An 18,990-nucleotide genomic window follows, 5' to 3' on the forward strand; every position below is an offset into this window, starting at 1 on the left:
ACCGGTTTCTCGGGACAGCCCCAAAATGTGTGATTGTGGTTTGCGCTTTTTTTCCCCACATCTTATCCAGCATGTTTGGTTTATCGTAGCGTTTATGGGGAGATAAAAAAAGGTTCTTCCAGCTAAATTCATGCCAGTACTTGGAACAGGAGGTAGAAAAAGGCAGTGTTGCACATAGTTTCCCATTGCTGATTGGGTATTTTTTCTCCCTTCTCTCCTTTATAGTATTCACTTCTATACCTCTCGCTATTCCCTGGTAAACTTTTGAAATCACTGATTTGGTGCCTTGTTATTAAAGTAACAATAGATGTATACAAAATCTATTGCTACTTAATTATTTCATTAGGTTCTATTGTTCCCCTTTTATTCATTTCTTGTAAAAGGTACTGCCGTACCCAAGTGTAACCACCGGTAGGTACGGAGGGGCGGTTATCGTCCCGTAGGGATATTAATTAATCCACCACGGACCCACAGATGACCAGTGTAAACAGACGAAAGCAACAGTATTCCCCCAGAGTACAGTATTTAATTAGATTAGATTAGATTCAACTTTATTGTCATTGCACAGGTTACAAGTACTGAGGCAATTTGAGTTTCTTAAAATATCAAAAAGGTAACTTAAATTCATTTAAAAATTCCCGTCCGATCTGGGAATGTCGTCAAAGAAGAAAATAAAAGTTTTAATAAACAAATTCAATTCTATTGGGGCCGTAGGCTGCAGCGGGCTAAGAAGGGAAAAAGGGGGGGGGGGACAAGCTCTAGGACAAGGTCCTCACTCCCTCCATTGCCACATCCACTCTCACGCGAAACAATGTAAATCAAAATCATGCAATTAAGAAAAAGGGGAGGAGAAAGTGAGGCCCAGTCCAACCAGCCCCACCACCATCCGGGTAGCCACGCTGCTGCCAGCCCCACGCACTCCTAAACAGAAAGAAATACAAAGTGTATAAATTAACTTTCTGGGGGACAAATCACAATTTGTTCAAGTCACAGAAAAACTACCACAATGTAATCTTACTGAACTAAATGAAACAAATGAGACACAAAACAAAACCAAGCAAAACAGCAGTGCTTCACGGCCTGGGCTGCATTCTCTCCACCTGGGCCGGCTCCCACCTGGTTTGGGCCTCCTAGAGGCACAGGGTCTGGGGCAAAAAACCGGAGCGTCACTAAGGGAAAATCTATTCTTTCTAAAACACGGGTAAAAACTACGTACCAGCTCCAAACAGGTTGTCAAAACCAGACTCAGACACAGGAAGACTGCATGCTAGTGTCGTAAAATGGAGCCTTTATACCTAGACTAATTGGCAAACCAGGAAGTGGGAGGGGCTTAAACCTATGGTATCACGTGAGGGATATTTCCTCACTGACTACATCTACCCTGCGGTTTTTATTGGCGACCCGACAATTTACTACTACCGGGGTCTAAAATATCCTATGGTGGTAATACCGCCTAGTATCTGGGAAGGTGTAGCCCTGTCCGCACTGCTCCTTAGCCTCGCTGGTAAATGATACGGGTTTGAATGTTGGCCAGCTGTCTCACGGGTAGACTTTCTTACCCCCTCAGGAACAGTAGTCGGAGAGGAACCAGGGCCTGCGAGTGGCTCCTGCAAAGTTGCACCTGATCCTGTGGGGTGCTGGGCTCCCAGAGGTGGGGTCTGTCCTCTACTAGGCCGGGAGTTCTTTGGTCTAGCTGCAGGCCCAACCACTGCCCACAGGTCATGCTCCTCGATGTTATTTGTTGCAGTGGGGTATGGAGCATCTATAGGGGTAGGGTCACAATTCATAACAACAGGTACAGGTTTTAACATGGCCTGGTTAACATGTCGTACCTCTGTTGGCCGTCTTTGTGGGGCAACAGCGTACACTGCACCCCCTGGCTCCGGAGGTTTCACCACCTGAAAAACCTCAGGTGCCCAAGCATCCTGGATCTTATTTCTTCCTCTAATGGAGTAATCTCGAAGGTAGACATGTTGTCCTAAGGGCAGCACTTCTTCCTGTGCTTGCGGGTCGGATCTTGCCTTCCTCTGGGCTGCTGTCCACGTCATCCTTTCCCGGGCATTTCCAACCGCCACTTGTAGTCGCCGCTGGTGCTCTCTGACCCAGTTGCAAACCTCTCCTGCGGTTGGCTCTTCCACACTGCCAAGCAAGAAGTCTACAGGCAGCAGAGGTTCACGACCAAACATTAAAAAGGAAGGGGGACTGTCCTGTAGCTTGGTGCGGTGTTCAAGTTCAAGTTCAATTTTATTTATATAGCACATTTAAAAACAACCTCAGTTGACCAAAGTGCTTAACAAGCTCGAAAAGCATCGATACAATAAAACACAGACAGAGCACAATGTACAATACAAAATATCTGACAGTAGAGAAGAACAAAGTCAAAATATCAAAGCTCAACTTGAATTAAAAGCCAATGAATAATAGTGGGTTTTAAGGAGGGACTTGAACGTTGCAATGGTCCAAGCTGTTCTTACATGGATAGGTAAACTATTCCAGAGGTTTGGAGCAGCCACTGAAAAGGCTCGGTCACCTCTGGATTTTAACCGGGATCCAGGCACATCGAGGAGCATCTGGTTAGACGACCTCAGTGCTTTGATAGGTGTGTGGACATGTAAGAGCTCCGACAAGTAGGAAGGCGACAACCCATTTAAAATTTTAAAAACAATTAATACAATTTTAAATTCAATCCTAAAACAAACAGGAAGCCAGTGGACGGTGGCCAAAGCCGGTGTAATGTGGTCGCGTTTTTTTGTCCTGGTCAAAAGTCGAGCTGCTGCGTTCTGGATTAACTGCAAGCAACGAAGGGATGACTGATCCAACCCAACATACAGTGAATTGCAGTAGTCTAAGCGGGACGTAATGAATGCATGTATGACTCTCTCAAAGTCTTTGCGTATCAGGTAGGGCTTGACTTTAGCCAGGAGTCTCAGCTGGAAGAAGCTAGTTTTGACAACAGAACTAATCTGTTTGTCAAGTTTAAAAGCACTGTCAAAAATCACTCCCAGATTTCTGGTAAAAGGACGAATTCGGGAGCCTAAAATACTGAGAGTATCTACACAGGCACTGAGATGTTCAGCACGTCCAAACACAACAACCTCTGTCTTATTCTGATCCATCCATACTTGGAGATCACTCAAGCAGTTTATCAGCGGCTTGATAGTGTCCTTCTTATTGTTTTTTACAGGCAAGTCAATTTGTACATCATCAGCAAAACAATGGAAAGAGATGTTGTGTTTTTTAAAAATGGACCCTAAGGGCAGCATATACAGAGAAAATAGCATTGGTCCCAAAATGGAACCTTGGGGGACCCCACAGGACAGAGGGGCAACAGATGAAGAGCAGTTACCAATGTGAACAGAAAAACTCCTATCTGTCAAGTAGGATTCAAACCATTTTAAGGCTATACCTGTAATGCCAACACGGTGTGGTGTTATAGTTGAACAGAATTTGTTGAAGATATTCTGGCCATTTGTGTTTTTGTTCAGCTGACAAGGTACGCAGAAGGTCATGAAGGGTTCTGTTAAAGCGTTCACATTGACCATTTCCTTGCGGGTGGTACGGTGTGGTTCTAGACTTCTTGATCCCATACACACTACACAATTGTTGGATTATTGTGCTTTCGAAACTGCGACCTTGGTCAGAGTGCAGTCGGGCCGGGACACCAAATTTGTAGAACCACTCCTTAGTCAGCACATCTGCCACCGTAGCAGCCCGCTGATCTCTGGTAGGGATCACCTGAGTAAACTTTGAAAATACATCAGTCAGCACCAAAACCTGATCCCTTCCATCTCTAGCAGGTTCTAAAAATGAAAAGTCAATAGCTAGTATTTCATTGGGTCTGGAGGCTAACAAGTGGCCCATAGGGGCTCTAACCTGGGGCAGTGTATTCTTAGCAACGCTACACCTCTCACAGGCTTGGCACCAGTCTTTGATTGTTCTCCCCATTCCTGGCCAATAACACCGCTGACGGATCAAGTCTGTAGTACGCTCAATATCTTGGTGACCGTGATTAGTGTGAAGCTGCTGGAACACTTCCTCTCTCAGGCCTTCAGGAAGTACCAGCTGGGTAACAAACGCTCCACCATCTGGCCGCTGGTAGGTCCTGTACAGGAGTCCATTTTGGATTGTGAGGCGACCTCACTGGCGTAGTAACCCTCGTGCTGCAAGGTGGAGGCGTTGTCTCTCTACCCGGCCTGGCATCCGCTGTTGCTGAAGAAACGGGAGGATGGCACCAATCATTGGATCAGCTCCTTGCAAAGCCATCAGGTCTTCAGTTCACTTCGCTCGGGAACCGCAGAGATAGAATGTTGAACAGTCAATCCTGATTTCGACGGCACGTTGTACAGCCGCTGGTACCACAGTCCCGGGGCGATCTGGGCCGGCAACTTCCCTGCATTTAGATGGGTTTTGCCGAGACAAAGCATCTGCGTTTTGGTTACTGCGTCCTGATCGATAGCGAACGGTGTAATCGAAGACTGCCAGCTCGGCCACCCAGCGCTGTTCTGTGGCCCCCAACTTAGGGGGCGACTGTGGGTGAGTGGGGAGCACGGTCGTCCTCCAATCAGTTGTTGGTTCGATCCCAGGCCCGGCTAACCCACATGTCAATGTGTCCTTGGGCAAGACACTTAATCCAACATTGCTCCTGTAGCTGTGACTACAGTGTGTCACAGGCCGGCTCATACCCGGTGGCAAAAATGAGGGGACACGAACAACAGGTATAGGCCAATCAAAAAGGTTTTCTTTATTGTAAACCAAAACTATTAACTTTAAACAAAGAAAAAAGGAATGAGGGGTGAAAATGTCATAATGTACGGTGTATGTAAAGTGCAGGGATGCGGGAATCTGTGTGTGTAAACATGACTGAGTGGAAACTAAGTAAAACTACAAAGGAACAAACAAAACAGGATCATACCTGGAGGAGCAGAGAGAGACAGAGCATGGTTAGTGAGGCAGTTTAAATACCCTGAGCCCAGGTGGCTCCAATCACCAACGACCCTCCTCTGCCTGCAGGAGGAACCGCCCCTGCCAGGAGAGGAGGGGCCATGAGAACCCCCCTCTTTAAAATGAGGGTCCCATCCTCAGCCCAAAATTTGGCCCAACATATTTAAAACAATCCAAAAAAACTAAAAAAACATACCAGTCCCAGCTCCTAGCAGTCACCCCGCGTCCCCTGACTGACTGTCCGCCCCTCCAACTCTGCAGCCCTGGTACCTGGGGAGCAATTTAAGAGAAAGAGGCGCAGACAGCTAGCAGTGGTCAGCAGAGAGAAAAAATAGCAAAACCTTCGCAAAGACTTCAAGCAGTGCTTGAAGTCTTCTTTATATGAGAGTTAAAGGACATATCCTGAAGAGAGAACTCCAAGATTCTTGACAGTGTTGCTGGATACCAGAGCAATTCCATCCATAGAAACTATCACGTGACAGCTGACTTCGAAAGCGCTCTGGGAAGATCAAGTCTAACAAGCGGGTTGGTCTCTTCTGGTTTGATCGACAGATACATCGTCTGCCTAACAATGGAAGTTTATGCAGTGTTTTCTGATAACGTCGCCCAAATAGCATATACAGGGTAAATAAAATCGGTCAAAGCACAGAACCTTGTGGGACTCCGTGACCAACATTGGTGGTCATGGAAGATTCACCCTTTACAAGCACAAACTGGGAGCGATCCGATAAATAGGATTTAAACCAGCTGAGTGCAGTTCCTTTAATACCAATGAAATGTCTCTGCAACAGGATACAATGGTCTATGGTATCAAATGCGGCACTGAGGTCCAGCAAGACAAGAAAAGAGAGGAGTCCTTGGTCCGATGTAAGATCATTCTTTATTTTCACCAGTGCTTTTTCTGTGCTATGATGCACTCAAAATCCTGACTGGAAATCCTTAAACAAAGCCTTGTTTGTAGGAATCTCAAGGATCTTTGAGAGGAAGGGAAGATTAGAGAGGTCTGTAGTTAGCCAACACCTCTGGAGCAAGAAGAGGTATAATTACAGCTGCTGTTGTGGTCAAAAGTTGACATACCCTTGTAAAGAACATAATGTCAGGGCTCTCTTGAGTTTCCAGTTATTTCTACAAGTCTGATTTTTCTGATAGAGTGATTGGAACTTTGTCACAAAAAACATTCATGAAGTTTGGTTCTTTTATGACTTTACTATGGGTCAACAAAAAAGTGATCAAATCGGCTAGGGCATAAATATACATACAGCAGTGCTAATATTTGGTTACATGTCTCTTGGCCATTTTCACTTCAATTAGGCGCTTTTGGTAGCCATCCACAAGCTTCTGACCACAAGTGTAGATGTACCCGGTCACATACTCTGCGTAGTCCTGTACGTTAACAGAATAGTCCTCCCTTGTGGCTGCAGCTTTGAACACATCCCAGTCTGTTTGAGCAAAACAGTTCTTCAGGATTCCCTCAGTCTCTGTGGTCCAAAACTAACTTTGTGACAGGGTTGTTTCAGTTTTTGTTTGTAAGCTGGATACAGGAACAGTGAGATGTGGTCAGAGTGTCCCAAGTGTGGGCGGGGAGCTGCCCTGTATGTTGCTGTACACATGATCCAGGGTGTTCTTATAACGGGTGGGGATGTGGATGTGTTGGTAATATTTGGGAAATACAGTCCGTAAATTACACTGGTTGAAGTCTCCAGCGGCGATAAGGACGGCCTCGGGGTGAGCCGTTTCTACCGCGCTGATGATGTCATGGAGTTTGCTGAGCGCAGCTGTGGCGTCGGCTCGCGGGGGGATGTAAACAGCAGCAAGAAACACAGCAGTGAATTCCCTCGGTAGATAATAGGGACGGCATTTCAGCAGCAAACTCATAATCACTCACAAGACGTTAAGAGGCTATGAAGCTCATTTTATTGACACAACTTTCTAAGTCACCAAAATTGCTAATTCATGTTGCTGTAGTTATTTTTATGACCCAGCAGATTGTGTCCCTTTTTCTGTTAACCCATAATAAAGTCCTAAAAGAACCAAACTTCATGAATGTTTTGAATCTAACAATGAAAGAAATGCAGTACCAAGGCTGTTGATATCGACATCCACATGAATGTTATAATCACTCACAATAATTAACTTGTTGGTTTTAAGGGCCAAACTCGATAAGAACTGTGAAAATTCAGAAAGAAATTCTGAATAAGGACCTGGGGCCCTGTACACTATTACAAAGAGAACCGGCTGGATTATTTTCCAGGTCGGTTGCGAAAGACGGAAAACCAGGCTTTCAAATGAGTTATAATCCACCTTAGATTTAAAGTTTATTAAACGGCAGGAGTCATAAATAGCTTCCACTCCCCCCCCCTCGGCCTGTGCCTCGGGGAATATGAGTATTAACATGACGCGGAGGAGTCGCTTTATTTAAACTGAAATATTCCCCATTCAACAACCATGTTTCAGTAAGACATAATATATCAACATGGTGATCTGATATTAGTTAATTTTCTAAAACAGCTTTAGATGACAGAGATCTAATATTCAAAAGTCCCCCTTTCTCCTATTTTGTTGCACTATTGCATTATTAGTTTTAACTTTAATTAAGTTATTTGCTATAACTCCTCGGTTGTTTACCTTTAACTTAGATAAGTGTGTCCGTGGGGCAGACAAGGTCCTCTATAGGGTTCATTATGCTGAGTGACTGCTCAGATTGAAGCGCAGAGAAGTGTGTAAGACTACGACTCTGCTCCCTGGTCTGAACTCTGGGTCATGGATTAAGTCCACTAAGAAACTGGGTCAGGTTCTTAGAAAGAAGTTCAGCTCCATCCAAAGTTGGATGGATGCCGTCCCTCCTAAGCTCTTCCCAAAACGTCTTCCAGTGATCAACGTAGCCCACATTATTTACTGGGCACCACCTCGACGACCAGCGGCGGAATGATGACATGCGGCTGTACATGTCGTCACTGGTCAAGTTTGGGAGGGGGCCAGAGAAAACTATGGTGTCCGACATTGTTTTAGCGTATGTACACACCGATTCCACATTAACTTTAGTGACCTCCGAACGCTACGTCCATGTACGTCCAACAAGAAAGAGCAGGAGAGGTAGGGAGGGAAGACATCACTAGGTTAGCTGCTAAGCTAATGTAACGTTAGCTAATGCTAATAGAACGTTGACGCTAAACAACGTCTAAGCGACTATTCGATTGAACGCAAAATTGCTAGATGGTGAGGCGTTTAACAGCTCCTCACATAGATAATAGTTCATAGTAGCACATAGTTCGCTGACATCAAACAAGCTGGCAACAGGAAGTGATCCAACATGCTTAACGTCAGAGGACAGAACACAACGTGTGTGAGTGAGCACAGAATCTTCCTGTCCTAATTGGGCGGGACTGCCGGCCTTCCGGATGCTGTGGGGAGACGCCCTCCAAAGGCTCAGTCGGGAGCCCTGGAAACGTGAGTCAGATAATTATGAGAAGAATAAAGCCTGTGTTAATGTTGCCAAGCCCTGAACTGTTCCCCCTGATTTAGTCCAGGCCTTGGCAGAAGCTTCTAGTGGCGCCGAACCAGACGACTCCAGTCCCCAACGAGAGCCGAGTGAGGAAGAGGCAGGAGGGGCCCGAGAGACGCTGCCCCAAAGGTCAGTACGGAACAGGGCAGTTATAAGACCCCTCCCTGAAAAATGCAATAACCAATGATCAGGTTCTAGAGGGAACCTTGGTGGGACACAGGCTAATGCTCAACAAATAGCCAAAGAACTATTCCTCTTCAGCAGTCGAGTGGAGATTCCAAAGGAGATTATCGCCGACCAAGGGACTCCCTTGATGTCCCCCGACTTGAATTGAAAAAAAATTGATGTCTAGAGTCACCAAGGAATTGTGTGCGCTGTTGCAGGTGAAACAGGTAACCTCTGTGTACCACCCCCTAGACAGATGGGTTAGAGGAACGGTTTAATAAGACCCTGAAAACCATGCTGAGGAAGGCCATCGATAAGGACTGAAGAAACTGGGACCAGTTGCTACCCTACCTTCTGTTTGCGGTGAGAGAAGTTCCTCAGGCTTCCACCGGCTTATCACCCTTTGATCTATTGTATTCCCACAAACCTAGGGGCCTTCTGGATATAGCCAAGGAGGCTTGGGAGGAACAGCCCTGTGCCCATCATGTCCTTTGGTCTGTTTGGCGCTCCTGCCACTTTCCAGCGCTTGATGGATCAGGTACTACAAGGTCGACGTAGCGCAGGTGTAGAGAGGGTGCGTTGGGAACCGCAAGATTGGCGGTTCGAGCCCCAACTGCTCCAGCTCCCATGTTCAAGTGACCCTGAGCAAGACACCCAAGCCCTAATTGCTCCCCGGGCAAAAATGTTTAAAAAAAGCCATGGGTTAAAAATGCAATGTAAGTCGCTTTGGATAAAAGCGTCCGCTTACCTGACCTGTAATGTAATGTAATACTAAAACCCAATCAAGAGTATACATCGCTTATATTGATGACGTTGTGATTCAGAGCACAGTTCTGCCACAGCTCTTGGAAAGTCACCTACCTCGGGTGCAGAAGGTCCTGGAATCCCTTGACCCTTGACAGTGGACCCCAAGAAATGCAAGGTGGCCTTCAGTGAGATAAATTACTTGGGGTACACCATCAGACCCCAGAAAGAAAAACTTCGGGCTATCCAAGACTAGACAAAACCAAGTATGAAGAAGCAGGTGAGATCCGGGGGCCTAGCCAATTACTATAGACCAGAGGTCTTCAACAGGGGGTCCGCGAAGGTACTGCAGCGGGGTCGCAAACTTTTTGGTTGATAAGACAATTTTTTTAAACAATTTTTTCCCCCACAAATGTAAATGTCTTCAGAATCAGAATTTTATTTATGGTCTTTAAATACACATTAACATGAATCCAACATATTGAAGCGAACGGATAAATTGATGAAGAACACGTTATCTGTCAGTGCGCAACACACACATTCAGCTTCCCTCAGCAGCTCTCAAGCTGGGCACCGGTTCACTCACAGCTCCTTTCATGCGAATACGACAGTGCAGGCACCAGCCAATCAGATCGCGTTTATGCTCACGTCTAAAGAGCGTGAAGCTCAAAAATAAAAGATGGTGGACCAAACTCCGTAGAATAGGGGGTCCCTGCTCCACCTCGCCATGAGTTTGGGGGACCTTGGCTTGAAAAACGTTGAAGACCTCTGCTATACACGATTTATCCCTCTTTGCTATGGTAGCACTCACAGATGGTGACCTGCACCCCAGCAGCCAAAGAAGCGTTTCACAACCTGAAAAGGGCCTTGTGTTCAAAGCTAGTCCTTACCGCCCCCGACTTCAGCCGAGAGTTTGTGGACCAGGAAGATGCCTCGGAGGCGGGTTCGGGGGCCGTGCTTGCCCAGATTACGGAAGGTGAGAAACAGCCAGTCCTGTATTTGAGTAGGAAATTGCTGCCGAGAGAGAAGAACTATGCAACTGTAGAAAAAGAGTGCCTAGCCTTAAAAAGGGGCCCTGGAGACCCTCAAACATTACCTGCTGGGAAGAAAGTTCACTCTAGTGACCGATCACTCCCTGTTGCAATGGATGGCGAAGAACAAAGAGACCAATAGCTGGGTCACTAGGTGGTTACTAAAGCCTCCAACTATTTAACTTCTCTGTTGTTCACAGACCCGGACAGCGTCACGGAAACACCGATGCCCTGTCGTGCCGTGATGAGAGACAGCGAGATCCTCCCTGTGGCATTGGCAGGAAGTCTGTGGCCTGCTATGGAAGTACGTCTCACGTCGGAGCAGCATACGCCGTCATATTTTGGTCCACAATAGCAGAAAGCTCAGTGAATGAACAACAACTGCTCTGGATGAACGTCGCTTTCAGCGGTACATGAGGCTTTTTGACGACCTGTTGGCTCGTGTCCGTGAACCAGATTTCTTTCCTGAACACCAACTACAGGGGTTCCGGTTCAGCCTTTCCATCTGTCTCTGGTGAGTGGCAGTTAAATAAAATGAATCCATGAAACCCTGAGATTAATGAGGCTTTGTATGTAACTATGTTACTGGTTATTATTCTATTAGCATTTGTATCTTCAATAAAACTTTTCCATGCTGCCGATATCTTGCTACTGGTGATTAATTTAGGAAGATTGCAAACAGCTTCCATGTTGGGGTCTCCACTGTCTCCAGTATTGTCCTAGATGTTGCCACAGCTATTTGGGACTGCCTTTAAAAGTAGACAAGAAATCTAACTAGTTCCATTTTTATTGTTAAACAGCATGTGTTTCTTCACGAATATGTGAGTTAGTAGCGCCAAACAAAAACTTATTACATGACAAGGCTTATGTTACCTTAAGCAAATACTTTATTACTGCTCAGGTAGCAAAATAATCTCTAAAATTACATTTTCAACATCAAAACACAAACCATTCTGTTGAAAAGTTCCTTGTGTATGAAGAGGTAAAGATTGGATACATAAAGAAACGTATCGTCTGCAAATACTTTTAACCCTCCCATCTTTTATATCCTACGCTAGCAACAGCATGCAGTCATCTAGGATATCCAGTTCAAACTAAATCCAGTGCCGTCTAAAACTCATTGGACTATCATCCCAAAGTACATAAAGATTTACCATAAATAATATATTCTATTGAAATATCTCCATGCAAGTAAACAAAGGACAATAGCTTTAGAGGTCTAAAACACATCAAAGGGGGGTACAAGGGAGACCTAGGATCTATGAAAATATATTCAACAGATATACAGATTGAGACAAAAAATATATAAATACATTTACACCTATCTATCTACATATATACATCAGCAATATCACCCATGTGAATATCACAAATTATTTAGAAATCTCCTCTACAAGACACCTCTTTTCAAAATGTGAGTGCCTTTCTGGTAGTTTGGTTATTTTCAAAGACATGGTACCCTTTGTTTTGGGGTTAGTTACATGCATGAATAGCAGCACAGAATGTAATGAATCAAATAATCTGTAGCATACATTGTTAAACGGTAAAGTGCATGATACAGATATTTTCTGATATATATGACAAACTGAAAAACGCCCAGGGTTATAAAGATCGCGGTAATACTAACATTATAGGATGATTGATGCCTTTTAACCAGTGTTTTTTCCTTCACCAGCCTGCATATGTATGATATAAAGTAAACATCTGTATCTTACCAAACTGAAAATGAACAGCAGCAAGGTTGTAGGTAATGATATACTTGTTTGTCAGGAATGCAACAAAACCCATGCCTAAATATCCGCACAGTACCAACAGTCAGCCGCATTTCGGGATTAGAGAGAACTTCATTTCTTTGGTCCCATGACATCCTAACAATTCCCTAAAAAGAAAATATGCACCTATTTTTCATAAGAACTATGTAATTTGAAACAGTTCCAATTAAAACGAAGAGTCGGAGCTCATCTAATTAATAATTGCCCTTGAAAAAGGAGAATAATGCCCAATTAAAAAAATTTGATCATACTAATAAATTAAATTAGTTATGGTATAAATTGTAACGTCTCTTCCTGGTACATAGACATTGAACTGGTAAAGATGTTAAAGAAAACACAGAGAGAATCCAGAGGAATATTATTTCCTATATTATAATATAGTAATTTTTTGTTTCACAACTGAAATCACTGCTACAGAAAAATGCTCATTTGGGTATAAAAATAAATTAAACATAATGTGGTTCCACAATTTCAGTCACTTTCCAATATATATATAAAAGAATATTTACTTGGGGCTAATGGATCAGCTTTGCTGTCGATTTTAGCTGAGAATTTATGACTTATGAACCTGATTATTTGCCCAGAAAAGATAATAAAATACTACATTTAACCTTTTTTTAAATTATATTTAATAGTTTGATCTCATTCTTTGGCCTGAATTGTCTAACTAAAATCTAATATTCTAAGTCAAAACTATGATATTAAAAATGTTACAGTATTTTAATTTGACGTACAAACTAAACATTCTCTTTTAATTGTGCAACTGGTAGCATGTAGTGTATTTCTGGACTGGTGCTAATGGGCTTCCATATTATCCTCTGGAAATCAGCAGTCTATAACTATCACCACATTACATAGTTCTTTCAGGGAAAATTTCAAATAAAATAATTGGTAAATGTGTGACTTATAGAAACAATTACATTTACATGATAGAGTAAATGATAACCTCAGATTGTAAACATCAATACTTCCTTTCATGATATAACAGCATTAATTTGTTATGCTGTGTAGCAGCGATTAGAGTGGTTGGACTCTGTATGATAACAGTCCTGTTTTGATGCTTGTGTTATCATTGACGATAATTTCATGACAAATGCTGTCAGTGTGATATTGACAGACGTCATCAACAATTGGAGTACGTTATGTTAAACTCTTATGAATGCATCTCTGATCATTAAAGCGGCATATTTACAGATTTTGTATATGTCCATACGAAACGCATTTAAACCCTGTTTTCCGGTCACAGCGCAAAGTACTATCTGAAATAAATAAATAATAATAATAATAATATTTACTATTTACATGCTCTAAAAACTATAGGAATAGTTCGACCTAATTTTGTTTTTACCACAAACTTTAGGCATTACAAAATGCAAAGACCTCCTGGAGAAAAAGAAAGTTGAAACCACCAACCTGAAAGTATTATGGCTGGGATAAAAGTCCTGGTGCTTTATACTGCATCTTTACGCAAACACCTCATCAAACTTACCTATATAAATAATTCAGCCACCGCTTTTAAGTTGAATTGGTCAGTCACTTTCATTAGACAGAAAAATCAGGGGCTTATTTTCTGTAAACCTGTCCACAAAGAAATCCCCCAAAACATAACACTTGCTTCCTTATTAAAACCTGAACCCGATAAATTCATACGAACCTGCTTCATATTACAAGGATGCTATCCTCATAATCAGCATACATAAAGGTAAGAAACAGTTAGTCCCTCTGTGAAGTTAGTTTAAGCTCTTCAGTGCAAGTTTGAATTGTGTCTCAACAAACACGAGACGAAATCAACGAGACGAAAACCTTTCGTAAATTGTGCTTGTTTTACATGAGTGGTCGTCTATGAAGATCTTAAGTGTGGATTTCAGCAAAGCCCCGGGCCCATAAATAAAACCTGCCTGGGTTTTCTGTCACCTCTGGAGTAAAAATGTGCGTATGACATGAATAAATTATAAATATGACATCTGGGGGGTATTTACAGAAGAGGAGAACACATCTCATAAAGGTAATTCATTTCCAGTACAAAACATAGAGGCTACAGCTGTGATGCTCAAAGGTGACGGGATAATGCCCTGCTTGGTTGTGTTCTTTACAAACTCAATCAAGAAACTTTATAACTATCACCACAAAATCTCTATAACCCAAGATTATGCATTATGTATAATTATGTATAAGATTATGTAAATGCACTCATCTGCATAACGGTTGCGGTTTGTTGCTTAAAGACACTTTGTTCAAACATTATCTGCCCCCACGGCCTCCCCAAAAATTGGTTCTCAATTCATTTATAATTATTACTCTCAGCTACTTGAAGCCAAAGACACGTCTCTCCTCTCAGGAAAGCTTAGCAGCTAGTAAACTTTCACACTTACATACGGGCGGTTTTCAAGAGAGTGGCTGATAAATAGTGTTTTCTGTTGTTGTTGTTGTTGTTATCCGCTGCCCTGGACTGTATGAGGGCTTGTGTAAAGTCATTTACCATCTCTGCTCCGCAGACACGGCTCCATATTGCACAGAGAAGAAAGACAGGGGTCTGGAAAAAAAGAACAGAGTGAGACGTCTTCTCGTAAAAGAGGAGAGCAGCAGGAAACGGAGTGAACCGGACCAGTGTCAAATGGTTTGTGGGAATGATTGTTGCTCGGATTGGATCTAGAAATACACTTTCTGACTCATTCTATCGTCGGACACCGTGTTCCATGCTTCACTTGGAACTCGTTGCAAACGCCACTCCTGCAGAGTCTATGCGAGGTATTTCTATTTGTGTGCGTGCGCCTCATTCGTCCTGGCAGGTTGGCAGGTTGACGAAGGTGAAGATGTTGTACTCGATGAGGCAGGAGAAACACAGGAAGACGGAGTAGAGGAGGAGACAGATGAAACCCAGGCGCTTGTCCAACGTCCACTTGTTCAGGTGGACTCCCAGCACCTGCACAGACAGACAGGGGCATCAGGGCCGGGCGGTAAACAGGTCAGTAGTCCGATAGGGACATCTGAGTCCGGCCATCATATACTCACAGTCAGAAACACGGACGCGAGCAGGAGCCCCACGGAGAAAATCAGTCCTTTGCTGTTCAGTTTGATCTGCAAGACCATAATGTGTGAGGCAGCAGTACCATTACATCATAATGAAGAAAAATAAACTATTGAAATCATAAAAGGCTACTTGGGATGCTATGAAGTGGGGGAGAACCTATCCATAGCGAGAGGAGAACCGTCCGACCTGTGGAGGCTACTGGGAGGACTACAGAAACACGTGGTTGCATTTCTATAAAAGTAGCTGCTTTCAGCTTGTAGTTGCCCCCACGCCCCCCCTGTCGACCGGACCGTGTGCTTCTTGTTCTTTGCGTCAATAATGTGGTTAGTGTGTCAGTTTATCAAGATAACTTCTTTTGGGGGGGGGGGGTACATTTCAAAAGTGCACAGATTTCTTGTTTATCACGGCAACTCAAGAGACCCAGTTGGACACATCCTATGTTTTTTGTAAGGGAGACGCCAGCCGACCTCCTGAGGAAACCCACTTCGACCACTTGTACCCTTGACCTTTGGCTCATGACCCATCCTCCATGACCATAGGCGAGGGTAGGAAGATAATTCATAATACATTAAACGTTGCCCTTCTCTCTGTACCCCAGGTTTATCACTCTTGTCAAAGGGTTCAAACTGGGTGTTTGTCTAACTGCCTCATATGATTATTCACTCGTCACACCCTCCCTTTCTCTTATTCACATCTGGGATGCACATGAAGTGGAGCTTCTAATAATGACCCAAACACGTCTTGTATTGAACGGGAACCTTTTTACTGTCTAAACCACAGCGCTCTCCATACAGGTTCACGTGTTATAGTTTTACACCAAGCGAAGACAACGTCATGATACTTCCTGTCAAGTACGCTAATCAAATAAGCAGTTTTAGAGAAGCAGCATTAACTACATTTCTCATGGAATCCAACTATTTACAACAGGATGATACAAACAGAATCATGTGGTATCAAAAACTGTTCACTGATCCCCGAAACTTTGAGGCATCTCCATCATTGTTTATGAGCACCTGTTGTCTGTGATCTCCAAACACAAACAGCGAGTGATTTCAGTCTTGTCTTTGTGACAGGGTGGTGTTCTGCTTGGACCCTGAGCAGGGAGGGATGTGAAGCGCATACTCACCACAGAGCCGTAGTTGATAGCCAGGGTCTTCAGGGCCCAGGGGAGGCCAAGGCCCACCAAGATGTCAAACACGTTGCTGCCGATGGAGTTGGACACGGCCATGTCTCCCATTCCTGAACAGACCCAGAAAGGGAGAGGATGAGAAACAGAGAGATAGAATCAGGGAGAAAGTAAGTGGGCAACGAGGACTGGAAGTTAAACTGTGGGGGGGCAGATGCAACCTGATGTTGGTGTCATCTGTCTGGCTGATACAACACAGCTACAAAGCAGAGGATGGACAACTAAACAGCGGTGGCCCAGCGAGCTTGCCCTCACATCAGACAAAGCACACACACACACACACACACACACACACACACACACACACACACAGACAGAGCTGTTTAAATATTTGATGAGGGGAGCGAGAATAAACGCAGATGAAAGGGGGCCAAAGGGCGTCCACGGCCCACCACCCATAGCTCCATCATCGCCTCCCCTCTTCTCTGGCTCTTTGATAGCAGCTTCCAACGGGGAGGTAGGTTGGTAACAGCTTGGTGACCTGTGTGTGTGTGTGTGTGTGTGTGTGTGTGTGTGTCCGCCTACCTTGTCGTGCCACTATTAGGCTGGCCATGCAATCAGGGACGCTGGTGCCGGCCGCTAGGAAGGTGATCCCCATGATGACGTCTGGGATGCCCAGAGTGAATCCTATCACTGTCACCTGACGGACAGACAAACGGACTATTACTGCCTGCATCTGTTTCATTTGTGTGTGCATGTTTGATCTTTTAGGGCGGCACGGTGGCGTGGTGGTTAGCACTGTCTCCTCACAGCAAGAAGGTCCTGGGTTCAACTCTGCCCAGTGGCCTTTCTGTGTGGAGTCTGCATGTTCTCCCCGTGTCTGCGTGGGTTCTCTCCGGGTTCTCCGGCTTCCTCCCACAGTCCAAAGACATGCTCTGGGGATCAGGTTAATTGGGGACTTTAAATTGCCCGTAGATGTGTGAATGTGAGTGTGAATGGTTGTGTGTCTCTGTGTAGCCCAGCGATTGGCTGGCAACCAATCCAGGATGTACCCTGTCTATCGCCCGAAGTTGGCTGGGATGGACTCCAGCCCCCCCGCGACCCTGTGTGCAGGATAAGCGGTTTGACGATGGATGGATGTTTGATCTTTTAGCAACAGAAGCTTCCCTCCTCAGCTCCTTTAGCACAGGAACCACTGGACCATCCTTTACAAAAGGAAAGGAGATAATTCCGTCCCAGAATCCCTTGAGGTGGCGATATTTAAATAGTGACGTTCACGATCATGCAGACCGTTGGACATGAAGTAACCATTAACATAACTTGTTCAACTACTATATGATGTGGACTTTCAATAATCTGTTACAAACACATGAAATCTGCTTTAAACTGATCAAAGTGACGTATTGATCTGCACTCTTTGGTGTTATACTGCCGCCTGTCACTTGACTTAAACAACAGACCCGAGCTGTGATGAAAAGTATCGTGGTAAGAGGAATGTGGAATAGTGGAGAAGGGCTGCTGACTGATGTCACTAACATGCATAGGAACATGGAATAGACTTTAGGACTAATCCAGCCTAGCTGATACCAATCAGTTGGTCTTATGGCTCAACTTCATCTACTTTTAGATTAAAGATACATTCAATGGGGGTTTGGGTTAGCAGAAATGAAATATACGATTTTTAACTGTCATTAGTGTATAAAGAGTGTAAAAAGAAGTGAAAATAGGAATTGTCATTCTGTAACCTTAGAACGAGCCCTTTGAACACAGGCCATGAAATCCTTCACACTGACCCTTTAGCTGCTTAGTGATACATTGAAGAATGAAGTTTAAAATGTATTATTTCATCTGTAGCTCTGCCAGTTGGCCTTCATCCTCTTTTCTTTGTCTCTTAGTGTCTCACCATCCAGACCATAACGTAGGAGAAGGCGGCGATCCACAGGGTGGAGCAGGCGAAGGACAGCATGAAGTACTGGTCCCAGCGAGGCGTGGAGCAGTTGGGGACCGTGAAGTAGAGCAGCAGGCACAGCGGCCAGGCCAACAGCCACTTCAGCCTGTTGCACCAGCCAGCTGCAACACACAGGCAGGATAATGACCCCAACACACTATACGCACCCTTCACTGTTACACAATCCCATATACACCATATGCGTTACTGCACAGTGAAAGTGAGTTTGTGTATTTTGCCATATTAATTAGGATAAGTAGGTTTGAGTGAAAACTGAACTGTAGTGGAATGCATGTTTTGTGAATGACTGTCACCAAACTCCAACCAATAACAAACAACCTGTCGATGCATCATGGTCAAATATGGTCAATCCTGAAAACCCAATTGTATGTACAAAATATTCTGTTACAAATCAAAACGTATAGTAAAACATTAGAGTCGGGACGGTGTTCTGCTCTCCTTGTGTGTGCAGCTTCGTACACAATTCAGCAGTAAACTCGAAACTCGAAACTCCTTCGAAACTCCATTCGAAGGAGTACGGCCGTCAGGATGTAGCGTCCAAGCTCCAAATGCTTTATTTTACAGCACTGACATATACCATTCAAAATGGAGGAAAACTAAAACTGTCTGTTTTTCCCACAGAACTAGAACTCTGATCCAGGTGTGGTGGGCTCACTTGGAGGTGCCAGTCTTGCCTTTCCTAGAATGAAGCCAATGTTTATCTGACCAT

At 44.2% G+C, this 18,990-nt stretch overlaps 1 protein-coding gene and 1 long non-coding RNA gene across 3 annotated transcripts in view; one reads left to right on the forward strand and one right to left on the reverse strand.

The window, feature by feature from the left end:
- Positions 1-18,990, forward strand: part of LOC144409474 (uncharacterized) — a 169,704-nt gene that overhangs the window by 54,888 nt on the left and 95,826 nt on the right. The gene's annotated exons all lie outside the window — the stretch shown is intronic.
- slc24a3 (solute carrier family 24 member 3) overlaps positions 11,248-18,990 on the reverse strand; it is a 74,247-nt gene continuing 66,504 nt past the window's right edge. For both annotated transcript variants that reach the window (XM_040178552.2, XM_040178553.2), the window contains 5 exons: positions 18,216-18,382; positions 16,898-17,012; positions 16,313-16,425; positions 15,168-15,233; positions 11,248-15,078 (listed from right to left, as the gene is read on the reverse strand). In XM_040178552.2, coding sequence (XP_040034486.1) covers positions 14,929-15,078; positions 15,168-15,233; positions 16,313-16,425; positions 16,898-17,012; positions 18,216-18,382 — 611 coding nt within the window. In that variant the 3' untranslated portion in view covers positions 11,248-14,928. The remainder of the gene's footprint in view (positions 15,079-15,167; positions 15,234-16,312; positions 16,426-16,897; positions 17,013-18,215; positions 18,383-18,990) is intronic.

The sequence above is a fragment of the Gasterosteus aculeatus genome, chromosome 6 (assembly GCF_964276395.1).
Source record: "Gasterosteus aculeatus chromosome 6, fGasAcu3.hap1.1, whole genome shotgun sequence".
In the NCBI taxonomy this organism is placed as follows: domain Eukaryota; kingdom Metazoa; phylum Chordata; class Actinopteri; order Perciformes; family Gasterosteidae; genus Gasterosteus; species Gasterosteus aculeatus.